Below are 15,439 nucleotides of genomic sequence, written 5' to 3'. Positions count from 1 at the left end.
ATTTTAAAAAAAAAATTCTGTTTTTTAAATTTTTCTTTTGGTGAAAAGCCATCTATTTTTCAATTTTGAATTTTAAACAAAGGAAGTAAAAACCTGTAACACAACAGCGAAAAATAAGTAAGACAAAATTTGTTTTTGATAAACTCAAAATATGCTATTAAACAGTAAAATATGCTCTAAAAACGCAAAATATGACATAAATATGCTCTTAAAACAAATATATGCAAAAATATGTATTTAAGGGTAAAATATGCAAAAATATGCACTAACAAATCGATGCCAAAATTCTTAAATAGTTCTGAAACGTGTAAATATCTTATCCATGTGCCCATTAGACTCACCAGAAAAAACATGCATTTGCATATTTTGGTTTCCCTGCTCATCAGCATATACACAGCGTGTGTCTACTCTACATCTCGTCCGCCCTACATGGCGGGCGAGATGTAGAGTAGTCTTCATTCCTAAAGGTGGTAAGGCGACTCATACTAAACCAAAGGACTACAGGCCAATTAGTCTTGCATCCTTTTTGCTGAAAACCCTAGAAAGGGTGATTGACGTATATCTGACCATTCCGTCGGAACTCATCTCTAAATCCCAACGTGCCTACACCAAAGGCAGATCCGTGGAAACAGCTCTACATTCGTTTATTGGCTCCATTGAAGAGTCGCTACTACATAAGGAGTATTCACTTGTTGCCTTTCTCGATATTGAGGGAGCTTTTAACAATGTCAGGCCCGATGCCATCCTATCAGCGATGGATAAACTGGGAATTGATCTATGTGTTCGTCGGCTAGTCGGAAAGATACTCGGTTACAGAGTCATTTGTGCTACTTTAGGTGGCAATCGCGGAACCCCGCAGGGTGGTGTATTATCACCACTTCTGTGGAATTTGGCTATGAATACCCTGTTGATCAGGATGGACAACAGAAGGATTAAGACAATCGCATATGCCGATGATGTTGCAGTTTTTATATCTGGTAAATTTCTGGATACAATATCTAGTTGCATGAAATCAGCATTAAGTACACTAAGTGAGTGGAGTATTTCGAGTGGACTTAGTGTGAACCCACAAAAAACGGAATTGGTTCTCTTCACTAGGAGGTATAAGATCGGTGACTTCAGACCACCTAGACTGAATGGAATCAGTCTTGAGATCAGGGATAATGCAAAGTATCTTGGCATCATTCTAGATAAAAGATTATCCTGGAATTTGAATATTCAAAACAGAATTAACAAGGCTTATGTGACCATCTACTCCTGCAAAAGGGCAATTGGTACTAACTGGGGTATTATGACGAAGGGTATCAATTGGATATTCAAAGCAGTTGTTAAACCCATCTTTTTCTATGGAGTGTTGGTGTGGTGGCACGCCTTGGATAATGCTACTCACCGGAAGGCTGTGGAACGAGTTCTCAGGACTATTGCGATACTGATCACAGGCGCTATAACGACTACCCCCTCTAAGGCACTTTTTACTATCCTAAACTGGTTACCAGTTGACTTGATGGTGATACAAATGGCTCTCAAATCTGCTGTGAGACTGAATGCTGGATGTTCGTGGTCTGGGAAAGATCATGGGCACTCTAAGATACTGAACTACTATGGGCACTTACATAGTAATGTCGATTACTGCATCGCAAAACCTTTTTTCGATAGGCATTTCCATATCAAGATCCCGAATAGGGATTTATGGCAGCGCTGACTCTTTCCCCCTGACGATGTCATCAAAAACTGATGGCTCAAAAAGGGTCGGTGGTGGTTTCTTTATTGATAGCCAGGGAAGCCAAAATATGCAAATGCATGTTTTTTCTGGTGAGTCTAATGAGCACATGGATAAGATATTTACACGTTTCCGAACTATTTAAGAATTTTGGCATCGATTTGTTAGTGCATATTTTTGCATATTTTACCCTTAAATGCATATTTTTGCATATATTTGTTTTAAGAGCATATATATGTCATATTTTTGCGTTTTAGAGCTTATTTTACTGTTTAATAGCATATTTTGACTTTATCAAAAACAAATTTTGACTTACTTATTTTTCGCAGTTGTGTTACAGGTTTTTACTTACATTGTTTAAAATTCAAAATTGAGAAATAGATGGCTTTCTTTTTAATATAAAATAAGCACTATTTTAATAATAGCGCACATCTAAATATCAAATTTTAGTTCTAATTAAAACTTAACCGATAAGAGTTAAAGAAATATTGTCGTTTAAATTTGCTCCTATAACATCAGTTGAAGTCGAAAGAACATTTTCTATGTATAAAAATGTTTTCAGATCCAATAGACAACGATTTTTATTTGAAAATTTAAGTCAATATTTTGTAATTTATTGCAATAATAACCTTAATTGAAGATGTGACTTTATATTTATATAAAATATCATCAATAAATACCTCTCGAGGCCTTTTCATAGCTTAAGTTCCTATAGTTTTTATGTTGTATTTATTTTTTGTTATACCTGTTTTAGTTCATGTTATTTTTGTTTATTTTATGTTAATTTACCCTTTTAGAAATTAATTGTATTGATTTTTTTAAAATTGTATAAATTTTTTTTGGTTAAAAATTATGTAAAAGTTTGTTTTTTAAGAGCATATTTTTAAAATTTTAAGAGCATATTTTAAAGTTTTACTGCATATTTAAAGCGCTTAAAACACTTTTTTTAGAGCATATTTCCGGTTTGATAACTATGGGATTAAATCCTATTTTAGGCTACCTAACTTTTGTACGGCTCTTCAGGCGGAAGTTACGGCCATTAAACGTGCAACTAATTGGCTGAGGTTTTATCGAATATCTGGGGCCTATTTCACTAAGCTACAAGTTCACAATTACATGTGTTTTTGCCTGTAAAATTGTGAACTTGTGCATAATTGTGTTTCATCAAAATGCAATTACAAGTTTGTAGATACAAGTGAATTTTACAAGTCAAAAGTCATACTTCTACAAGTGGTTTTGTTTCACTAAACTAAATTTGCACTTGTTAACTTGTAGAATTGTAGAAAAAAAGCTTAGGGTCGACGGAGATCCTCAGAAAAATTATACAAGTTACAAGTAAATGACAAATTGAAATAAAATTAGATTTTTAACTATTTTTTAATAAAAATTAGTTAAAATAAACACAAAATCCAAAAAAAATAATATTAACATTTGGTTACCTTAATATAGAAAGGCACTAACTCGTGCTTTTTTAAGTCGAGATTTTTTTGCTAAATATTATATATGATCGGTTTAGCAGTTGTTGCGCAATTTAAGGTTAAAGTTTAACTTTTAATTTTTTATAGCATTTAGTATGAAAATGCAAATTTTTTGTTTTTTGAATCAACTATACTTATTAAAAAAGTTATCAGCAGATAAAAACAAGTGAGGAAGTATGTTCGGCCAAGCTCGACTATATAATACCCTACACTATAATTTATTTTCGTGAATGATTTTCGGAAGCGGGTCTTATATGGGAGCTATAACTAATAGTTTGCGAGTAATGATAATTTACTTCTGATCAAATTTACAAAAATCACATTTTTATAAAATGACATAAAATATTTGACTTTAACAGCATGCCACGCACACAATTGACAATATTTTTATCTAATTTTTTGGCTACCTTAGTTTCAATGTGTTTACTATTGAATGGCATTAAAATTTTGGAAATCGGAGTTAACAAAAAGTTGGACTTTTGGCCGATGAAATTGAGATATGAGCCACCGTGCGTCGTTGCAAAGGTCTTTGAAATATCTATCATAGGAATCCAGATGTAGGTAAAAAATCGAGGTTGTCCTGGTTTTTTCCTCATATCTCAGCCATTTGTGGACCGATTTTGCCGATTTTAAATAGGAAAGCATGTCTGACAGAATTATTGAAGATTTGGATCCCGAAGATATCTGTGGTCTTCATAAAATTGATTTGAACAGACAGACAGACGGACATGGCTTAATCGACTCCGCTATCTATAAGGATCCAGAATATATATACTTTATAGGGTCGGAAAATTCACGAAGGTGAAGGGTATAAAAATATTTTCTAATTTTTTTAGTAACAAAAAGTAGTTTAAAAAATTATGATTTCTTAACATACAAATTAGCTGAATTCAAAATAAAAATATTTATAACCGGTTATTGCTTGCTTTTTATCATAATACAATTGGCACACGATTTGGAAAAGCAGGCATTCTGTTCTCTCTGCAAAGTTGACGACTAGTGTTGCAGTTATTCGCTGAACATTTCGAGAACAAAATTCAAATTATTTAAATCATAGAAAAGTTTTACCAATAACACTATAACATCCTCTATTAAAGGTAAAATTTCCTCTATTAAGGTACCAAAACACTTTTTGGTCAAATAATAAAAAAAAAACAAGTAAGAGTACTATATTCGGACGTGCCGAATCTTATATACCTCCACCTAAATATGATGGTATAACAACTGAAATAATATACTTAACAATTGTTAGACTAGTTTACGAAGAAAATATTTTATTTCAAAAGTACATACAAATTGTATCTAATTCAGCTTTAACCTCAAGTGAAGAAACGGAGTATAAAAAAGGTTATACAAATATATTTAGACAAATTTCAAAATATTGGGTTGTGGGATTTATATCGGAGCTATGACCTATTATGATTCGATTGTCATAAAATATTTTAACGTGATTTTTATGTGTTTATATGGGAGCTGTTGCCAATTATGGACCGATATTCACAAAATTCAGTAGTATGATTTGATCTGTGTACTATTTTGGTTCAATATATGGAAGCTATGACCTATTATGGGCCTAAGTATTTGAGGACTATTTTTGTAGAATTTCATATAAACAACGCTATTAACAAGAGTTGACCTTATATGGGAGCTATGCCGAATTATGGATCGATATTCACAAAATTTAGTAGTATGATTTCTGGATAAAAATTACGGATCTGTGCTTAATTTCATTTTAATATCAATTTGTTTTAAATATTTATTAAGGTTAATATCTTTTTCGGAAATTGGCCTTATAGGGGAGCTATGACCAATTATCGGCCAATCTGCGTAAAATTTGGTACAGTAAATTAAAATATGTATATGAGTATTATTTGTGTCGAATTTTAGCATGATAACGATATTTATAAGAGATTTATTAGTACTTAACTGTTTTTCGGAAGTGGACCTTATATGGGAGCTATGGTCAAATATGGACCGATATTCACAAAATCCTGTAGTATGATTTCTAAATATAAATTAGCGATTTGTGTAAAATTTTATTTTGATATTGATATTTTTTAGATATTTATGTAGGTTAATATGTTTTTCAGAAGTGGTCCTTATATGGGAGCTATAACCAATTATTGGCCGATCTTCATAGAATTAGGTATAGCGATTTTTGTATATATGGACTATTTATGACGAATTTAAACTTAATAGCGACATTTATAAGATATTTATGCGTATTTAAGTGATTTTCGGAAGTGCACTTTATATGGGGGCTATGGTCAAATATGGGCCGATCCACAAAACATTTGGTGTTGTGATTTTTTTAAGCACGAAACTTAGTTTTCCTGAATTTGGTAAGGATACTGCAATTTTGTAGGCATTTACAGACCATAGAACGATATTTCGGGAAGAAATTTGTATGGGGGCTAGGAGAACTCATGGACCGATTCTTATAATTTTTACCAGAGTTAGTCCTTTTAACATAAAAATAACGTGTGTAAAAATTTTATGGTATTATCTGCAATATATTTGCACAAATAACAAGAACTATTTTAAAATTATCAAGTTTTTTTTTAGGTTGTCTCACATTTTAGTTCATAACTCTGGTTCCACTGAACCGATTTTGCTGATTTGCGTGTTTTACACAGACAGGCAGACGGACGGACAGACTTTGTTTGGTCTCAGATGAATATTTCTCAATGTTACACACGGAATGACAAACTTATATATACCCTCATTCACCACTTATGGTAGTGGAGGGTATAATTATATTGTTTGATATCAGTCTTCTATAGAATGTCCCCCGAATCCAATTTACACCAAAATGTAGGATAAGTTGAATAAAACACACAGATTTTAAAATTATAGTTTGATCGTGGTATTCCTAGTATAAAATTCAAACAATATATATTGAATATGTGTGATAAATAACTCAATATTATATGATCAAATGCTTGATAAAATCATACTCAGATATAAATCAAAGAAATAATGATCTCTGGAATGATAAATTGATATAAATTTGGGTTTCAAGCTATAAGGTCAAACCGAATTTTTTAAAAAATAGATGGTCAAGGGTCTCAAAAAGTATGAATAGAAACCAAAAACATTTAAGAATGTATTTTGGAAAATAAAAAAATATATTTGGCATACGAGTTTGATACAAAAGTTGCAAAATTTTAGAATCTTTGTGGTTAGGCGGTGGGTTGGTCTCTTTTTTGCCAAAAAAAATTACGAAAACAAAAGACAGCAATATTTTACTTTTAATAATAACGTGTTAATAACGTGTTAAGAACGTTACAAACCATAAGAATTGTAACTATATTCAAATTTGACCTGGTTTATTTTTATCGATTTCTATTTTGGTGCTATTTTTTAACTGTAGAATTTCTTAGGTATTTATTAGGGTATTCAATTAATCGGGTTTCTGGTTTAATCGGTTAAGCGAGCAAATAATTAATCGAGCTTTAGATTTATTCGGTTAATAATCGGTTAATTTAAAATTATTCGATTAACCGAATAATTCATATTTTAATTTTAAATTGAAAATACAACACGAATTTTGTGTACAAAAACATAAAAAACAGCAAATAAGGTATTTGAGATAATTTTTGTAAACATATCGCCTATTTGTTGCAACAACGTCATGTCATAACTCAAAATTCGTTTTTTAGTCCTTCATATACAGTTTTATCAGTTTTCAAAAACGTCAATTATTTTTTGTGTGAGAGTTGTTTTTGTGAGTTCATGTTTTCTTGTATATTTGATAAGTAGAAATTTGGGTTAAATACAGATTAGAAAGATATTAACATCTACTTTTATACTTCTGAAATCGCATGATTTGTTAAAAATTTATATAAGAAATGTCATAAAACATTCAAAGACGTTTTTCTCGAAACGACTTTTTTTTAATTTTGACTTTGTTGCAGCCAATGAGCGATGTGTGAGTTTTTTAGGGTTTTAGTGAGATCTTCTGAAGTAATCTTTTATAAAAAGATTAGAATTTAAACGATTTTTTTCTTTAGATTTAATAAAACTTTTCTTCTATTCAAATCATCTTGAAAAAAAGTTTCAAGGGTTTTTGTTTTTTCAGTCGTGGTAGCGATTCTCGTGGAATTGCCCATATGTCAGTTGTTATACATACTCACTAATCATGTTTATTGAATGTTTAAAAAATATGTAATTTTAATTTGAAATTTGTATTTGAATTGAAAGGGAAAAAATAAATCAAAAAAAAAAATTAAAGTGCAAAAAGAAGGAATTTCGGTTAATCGGTTAATCGACACAAATTAATCGGTTTATTTGTTATTTGAAAATCGGCAATTTTAAATTAACCGTCCAAAATTAATCGGTTAACCGATTAACGGTTAATCGATTGAATACCCTAGTATTTATATATTATGTAGTTTTTCTTTATAATTTGCATTTAATTTTCAAAATTATAAATTTATAAAAATAAATTTATGCAAAAATTATATAACAATATTATGAATTTCGTGGTGCTATTATTTTGACCGCAGCTGTACAAAAAATATTTTCATCTCTCAATTTACACAACAGATTATCTCCTGACTAATGCAATCAAGCGACTTACATATGTAGGTCCAATCAGATTTTCTCTAATGGAATCTGGCAAAGATAACAACAATAATATAGTACATATTGTAATTTTTACGAGAGGAAAACTGATATGGATGCAATAAAGCATTTCCATCAATATACATTTAATTTATTTTTATATTTTACGGAATTAAGGCAACTTAAATAATCATTTGTGGTAAAACATTGACTATTTGACTCAGTAAGTTAATTTATCCGTTATTTTTTACGAAAAAGTGGAGTTACCCAATTTAAAAAAAAAAATTATTTTATTATTATATTTCGAAACAACTTCTAATTTTTCAGTTTTTTAAGAAAATATGGAGTTACCTTGTTTTTTCAAAAAATGCATGGATTTATCAAGTTATTTTCATGTAAAAACTTTTAAATGAGAAACTATATCAAAATTTCGATCTGACTGAGTGATGGTAAATGAAACGTACTTTCTATTTTTGGTGTTATCTCAATTTTCCCGAAAAGTGGAGTTACCTAGTTTTTCCAAACGACTACAGACTTAACTCTTTCAGCCACGCTTTTTTGTGTATAAGTTTAAAATTAAAACAATTGCATTTTTACTTTAATCAAGGTTAGTTTATTATAAAAAGTAAGAAAAAATTAATCCAATGTTTTTTGTGGAGTGAAGCGGTTGGCATTAAAAATAACTATGATAAACATTTTTATTTCGTATAATTTTTTTTGAAATCGAATATTTTTGACTAAATTTTCTGACCAAACAACCAAAATATCAAATTAACACTGAATTCGATGAACAATAAACACTCTATGCTTTTTTTATTGAATGCGTGAAAGTCTCTTAAAAAAACTGATTTTTGCAATATTTTCAAATTAATATATTTATCTAACCAGAGCATCCTGACGGCAAAGTTTTGCAAAAAATCATAAACGATGACTTAAAAAATATAATTGTTTAGCAAAATGGCAATAGATGACAATAAAATCTGTTTTAAATAATTTAGAAAATGTGGTTAGTAAACTAACCATCAAACCGCTTTGGTGGTTAGTTTTGTTAACAAAACGTGCAATGCTAACTTAACCTTAAATTAATGAGTTTTTCCATAAATATAAAATTTGCATAAGCTTTTGATAATGTTGGTCGTGGACAGTCGTGTTTTTCATTGATGAAAAGTGTTAATAAAAGAATTCTGAATTTATCTTTTGTTATTTTTCGTTTCGACAGCTGAGACAGCCTCAGCTTAAAATATAGCAAACTTTCTAATGTTTGGATTTATGAAAAAAATAAAAATAAAAACACTGATGCTGTTTACAATTATATTATCAGTGAAATTGATTTTAAAACAAGATTTGGCTTCGTTAAAGCAAAAGATACAAACTTTTTTTAAAAATTAATCGTTAAGGTGGCACACGGAAAAATTAACGACTTTTTCAAGCAAGACTTTGTCTGCATGGCTTATACGCCATTTTATTAGCCGCTTGCGTATTTTCATAGTGGCGAATTTCCAAAAAAATTATCGGTTAGTTTGCGAGATATTCAGTTTTTTTTTTAATTTTAATAAAAACTCTTAACCCTTTCGCTACAAGTTTTAACTGGAGGTGTTAATAGATGTTTTAAGTTTATCATATGGTTGGTATTGATATCAATATTGACTGATATTAATATTAAGGTCCTAGGTGTCCTGGTTTATCCGTTATACCAAATTAAATTTTTAGTCCTGGAAGCTTATCCTGAAGCCCCCAATGATTTTTTTTAAAATATTTTTTATTTTTATATTTCCCTAATATGTTTCTAAGCATTCTAAATAATTTTTATTACAAAATTATAGTTTTTACAAATTTTATATGCAAAAAATCGAAGGCACTTTTTTTTAAAAAAAATTTTGGATTCAAAAATCTATTTTCACACATTTTCAAATTGCTATCAATCGAACACGAATATCGATAATTCAATAAAATAAATTGTAAACATCTCTAAATATATTCCAAAAATAGACTCAAAGACTATTTTTTAAAAATATTCATAATTGTCGAAGTTTTGTGCAAAAATCTAAAATGTATCCATATGGATACAATGTAGCGAAAGGGTTAAATTCCAAATTTCAGCCATATCGGCTGAAATTAATGATGGCCTAAAAAGTAGCTCAAATTACACAGTGTGCTATGATAGCAATTATTAAAAGGGCGCATAAATTGTCCAGTATTCACAAACAAGAGAAGCACTTCTCCCAAAAAAAAAAAAGTGATGTACTACCATTTGCCAAATCGAAATGTATAAAAACCGATATAAAAACAGTCGTACGACGAATTTATATACATTACCATATCTAATATATGTACATACATATAAATAAAACTAATTTTTATTTGTGTAAACACAACTTACCTTGACTCAAGTTTTGGTCCAGTTTCATGCCGGAAATACTCTGGGATCTGCAAAAAAAAAAAATAATAAAAAATTTGTTTTATAAACCTTTGAAAAATTTAAAAATTGATTATGAATAAGGTCTTTAAAACGTATATAATAAAAATTTTCAAATAAAATAACTATTTTTGTATTTTATATAAAATAATCCAGCTGGGCAGCTGCTGACTCAGTTGTTATGCTTTGAGCATTCCAATGCATAACGTGAATATTGTGTAGACAAGTTGAATTATATGGCATGTTTAAGCATCACACCTAAGCCTCTTAGCTTATGTCATATTTATTTTGACACCTTTGAAGAGCATCGACAGCATTGAAAAAGAATTCCAATAGTTGTTCGTTAAAAATATCACCGTCACTGATATCATGATTTTTGTTTCTTGTTACTTCTGAAAACAGTTTTTTATTGTTTGAGTTCATCTAATTTGAAGTACAATGTTGTTCACTAGTTGATAGTTGTGGAAAACTATTATCTGAGTTACCGTAAGAAAATAATGGTACAATTCCCTATTAACATATAGAACACAACTAATTTCCTTAAATCAATACCCCAACTGGACTTCCTCTAATGACATGAGCCAAAATCACATTACCAAAGCTAGAATACCAAACCACAATATTAAAAGTAAATCATACCTTACACAAATTAAAAATCCAGAGTCAGTCCTTCATTAACATAACAAGCTAAAAATTTTCAAATGCTAAACATGCCAATAATTATATATTACCTATCTACATAACGAAGAGGAATCAAGTAGGAGTAGTATATTCGGCCGTGCCGAATCTTAAATACCCTCCACCTAAATATGATGGTATAACAACTGAAATAATATAACAATTGTTAGAAATTGTTGTATGCAGAAGATATTTTATTTCAAATGTACAAAAAATGTTATCTAATTCAGCAAACGTTTGGATCAACATTTTTCCTTTTTAACCTCAAGTAAAGAAACAGAGTGTAAACAAGTAAGAGCTATATTCGGCGGTGCCGAATCTTATATACCCTTCACAATAAAAATTTTAAATATTTTTAGGTAAACAAATTTTTTTTCTAAAGTTTTTTTTAATTTTTTGGAAAAAAAATTTTTGAATTGTTATTTTTAATTTTAATTTTTTTTTTTTAATTTGATAAAAGAAATTGTTTTTCAATTTTGTTTTTTTGGTGGAAAAAAAATACGGATTAAAAAATATTTTTTCCGATTTTAACAGATTGTAGGTCCAACTTACTATGTTCTTATATAAGTCGTTGCAAAGGTCTTGGAAATATGTATCATTAGATATCCAAGGGTATAAATATGTATCATTAGATATCCAAGGGTTGTGGGACTTATATGGAAGCTATGATTCGATTGTCATCAAATATTTTAACGTGATTTTTATGTATTTATATCTGAGTTGTGGCCAATTATGGACCGATATTCACAAAATTCAGTAGTATGATTTTTGAATACAAATTACTGATCTGTGTACTATTATTTTGGTTGAATATATGGAAGATATGCCTATTATGGGCCTAAGTATTTGAGGGCTATTTTTGTAGAATTTCATATAAACAAGAGTGGACCTTATATGGGAGCTATACCGAATTATGGACCAATAGTAGTACGATTCTTGGATACAAATTACTGATCGGTGTAAAATTTTGGTTCAGTAGAGATTATTTTGGATATTTGTGCAGGTTAATGTGTTTTCCGGAAGTGGTTCTCATATGGAGGCTATGACCAATTATGGGCCTATCATCGAATTTCAACCTGATAACAATATTTGTAAGAAATTTATGAGGATTTTGGTGATTTTCGGGAGTGGCCCTTATATGGGAGCTATGGTTAATTATGGACCGATATTCACAAAATCCAGTAGTATGATTGGTGGATACAAATTACTGATCTGTGCGTAATTTCATTTTGATATCGATTTATTAAGTTTAATATCTTTTTCGGAAATGGGCCTTATAGGGGAGCTATGACCAATTATGGACCGATCTTCATAGAATTAGGTACAGCGATTTTGGTATATATTGGGGAGTATTTATGACGAATTTGAACTTAATAGCGATATTTATGCTTATTAAAGTGATTTTCGGAAGTGAACTTTATATAGGGGCTAGGTCAAATATGGGCCGATTCACAAAAAAGTTAGTGTTGTGATTTCTTTTAGCACGAAACTTATTTTTCCTGAATTTTGTAGGAATTTACAGACCATAGAACCATATTTCGGGAAGAAATTTGTATGGGGGCTAGGAGAAATCATGGACCGATTCTTATAATTTTTACCAGATTTAGTCCTTTTAACATAAAAATAACTTGTGTCAAATGTTATGGTATTATCTTCAATATATTTGCACAAATAACAAAAACTATTTTAAAATTATCAAGTTTTTTTTAGGTTGTCTCACATTTTGGTTCATAACTCTGGTTCCACTGAACCGATTTTGCTGTATAATTTTTGGCGATTTCTGAATAATTCTAATTTTGAGTTGTGTCACTTTTGAACTGGGTGTGCGATATATTTAATGTTATTTTAATGTTTTTGAAATTGTCCCTAATAATTGCATCTGATAAATCATTTGTGTTTGAAGCATGTTTTATGTATGTTATAATAAATTTAAAAATAAAAAAAAAACTGTTTTTATTTCAACACACAATAAGAAAAAAAGCGTTTAAAAGTGGTCGAATTTGGCCACCGGGCGGTCCTAGTAATATATAAATACCTAAGAAATTCATCAGTCAAAAAAGAGCACCAAAATAGAAATCGATTAAAATAAACAAAAATTAACCAGAACAAAACTTAATTTAGTAACAATTATTATGGTTTGTAACGTTCTTAACACGTTATTATTAAAAGTATTGCTGTCTTTATTTTTCGTATTTTTTTGGCAAAAACGAGACAGTGGTGGTCTGTATCTACCCATAAATATTCTAAAATTTTCAAAATAAAATATCGAACTTGTATGACAAATATATTTTTTCATTCCCGAAAATAAATTCTTAAATATTTTTGGTTTCCTTTTACCCTTTTTGTGGCTTTTGGCCATCTATTTTTAATAAAATTGTGTTTGGGGATATCGCATTCTGTGCCACGACATTGACCTTTTAGCTTGAAACCCAAATTTAGATCAGTTTATCATTCCATAGATCATTCCTATGGTCATAATTTCTTTGATTTATATCTGAGTATGAATTTATAAAGCATTTAATTTTATTTAATTTATTTGTAATAGAAAGCCTAAAAAGGCCAAAATAATTATATCATATAAGATTGAATTATTTATTCTACATATTCAATATATTCTTCGAATGTTATAATAGAAAAACCACAATCAAACTATAATTTTAAAATCTGTATGTTTGTAAGATAAGATGAATATATTATCTTAAATTTTGGTTGAAATTGGATTCGGAGGACATTCTATAAAAGTCTGATATCAAACAATATAATTTGTTTAATTATTTGACCAAAAAGTGTTTTGGTACTTGAATGTTGAAAAATGGTAATGCGACTTCGAAAATTTTACCTTATATTGTTATTGGTGAAACTTTTCTAGGATTTAAATAATTTAAATTTTGTTTTTGTAATGGTCAGCGAATAACTGCAGCACTAGTCGTCACTTTTGACCACCGTGCAGAACATTAATGCCTGATTTTCGAAACGGTGGGCCAAGAGTGTTATGATTAAAAGAGATGCGGTTTCGAAACATAAAATTTATATTTTTATTTCAACGCAATGTTTTTTAAAACCATTTCTAAACATCTATAAATAGTTTTATTCTGAATTAAGCTAATTTGTATGTTCAGAAATGATTATTTTTTAAACTAGAGCTCACATATACCACTTTTTTTGTTACTAAAAAAATGTGAAAAGTAAAATAAATTTTTTTGTTTTTAATTTTTTTTTTAATTTTTTTTCATGTTTTCGATTTCTTAAAACGAAAACATGAATATTCTATATTTTTTTTTGACAATTTCTTAGACCCCTTTAACACTAGGCAATTTAGTTGCGCAAGTCTCTTGCCCAACAACAAAACAGCATGCAAAATTTTGTTCTCCTTAACCCGACATTACTTCTGGCATCTACAAACACAAGAGACTTGAGCAACTAAATTGCCTAGTGTAAAAGGGGTCTTACGATGGTGCTATAATTTTGACTGCACAAAATCTGGGTATTTTTCAAAAATACAATTGGCCAATTCACAAGGTCTCTTATCATGCCATATTGTCATAATGTCCTAATATTTTGTTTTGGTTTTGATTGTTTTTCAAGTTATGTTTATTGCGTTATCGTAACCAACCAGCAGAGACCTGCGCCGAATGCCTAAGAGTCGGTTAAGCCGTGCTGCTGAGTAGTGATATATTAGGACATTATGACAATATGACTAATAAGAGACCTTGTGAATTGACCAAATATAATTTATTGAAAAGTTAATATTTATTAAGTAGAAATTTATAACCGATTATGGCCAATAAGCTAGGTTATAGAAAATAATAAATAAAATAAATATTTCTTAAAGAAAACTTTGCTCATAGAAGAAATAGAGATTAATTAATGATCTTATATTATATTTAATTAAAATTATTATGGAAATAAGTTTTTATATGTATGTTTCAATGTCGTTTTGTACTACTTACTTTTTAGTTTTTTGTTTTGGTGGTTGTGTCGGTAAAATTTCAACAGATGGCGCGTCTGTCATTGCCGATACAATTGGTGTTTGCTGCTGTTGCTGAGTTGTTTCTATAAAATAAAAAAAAAATGTGTTGTGTTACTGTAGGCATTTTAAAACTAATATGGATTTTCTGTTTAAAACATCAACATTTGAAAAGAAAATTTTGATAAATAATTAATATTTATTAATAAATAAAAAAAATTAGTAGTCGATAAAATTAGGAACTACTGGATCTAAGGGGTCAAATACTTAAACATATAACATATCATGTGGGGGAAATTAAAAAAAAAATGGAAATAAATCTATAACTTCTAAACGGATATATAAATCCGATTTTAATAAAATTTCATGACTACAGAGGCGTAGCTGAGTTTAATGTGCGAATTTGGACTTTAAGCACTCAGGGGGAGGGAGCCTCATTAAATTTTATTAACATTAAATTTTTTGTAAAAAATATTATTAAGTAGAAATTTATGACTGTTTATTGAAATAATAAATAATAAAAAAAATATATAAAAATCATTCAAATCGGATAGATAACAAACATTTGGCCTCAATCTTAATATTTCATATACCCAACTATGGGGCCTTGGTTT

At 29.4% G+C, this 15,439-nt stretch overlaps 1 protein-coding gene across 2 annotated transcripts in view; it reads right to left on the bottom strand.

The window, feature by feature from the left end:
• eIF4G1 (eukaryotic translation initiation factor 4G1) overlaps positions 1-15,439 on the bottom strand; it is a 52,679-nt gene that overhangs the window by 25,686 nt on the left and 11,554 nt on the right. For both annotated transcript variants that reach the window (XM_065514644.1, XM_065514645.1), the window contains exons 6-7: positions 14,809-14,911; positions 10,145-10,191 (exon numbers count right to left, since the gene is read on the bottom strand). In XM_065514644.1, coding sequence (XP_065370716.1) covers positions 10,145-10,191; positions 14,809-14,911 — 150 coding nt within the window. The remainder of the gene's footprint in view (positions 1-10,144; positions 10,192-14,808; positions 14,912-15,439) is intronic.

The sequence above is a fragment of the Calliphora vicina genome, chromosome X (assembly GCF_958450345.1).
Source record: "Calliphora vicina chromosome X, idCalVici1.1, whole genome shotgun sequence".
NCBI lineage: Eukaryota > Metazoa > Arthropoda > Insecta > Diptera > Calliphoridae > Calliphora > Calliphora vicina.
The sequence above is the reverse complement of the archived record's forward strand: the minus strand, read 5'-3'. Positions and strand labels throughout refer to the sequence as shown.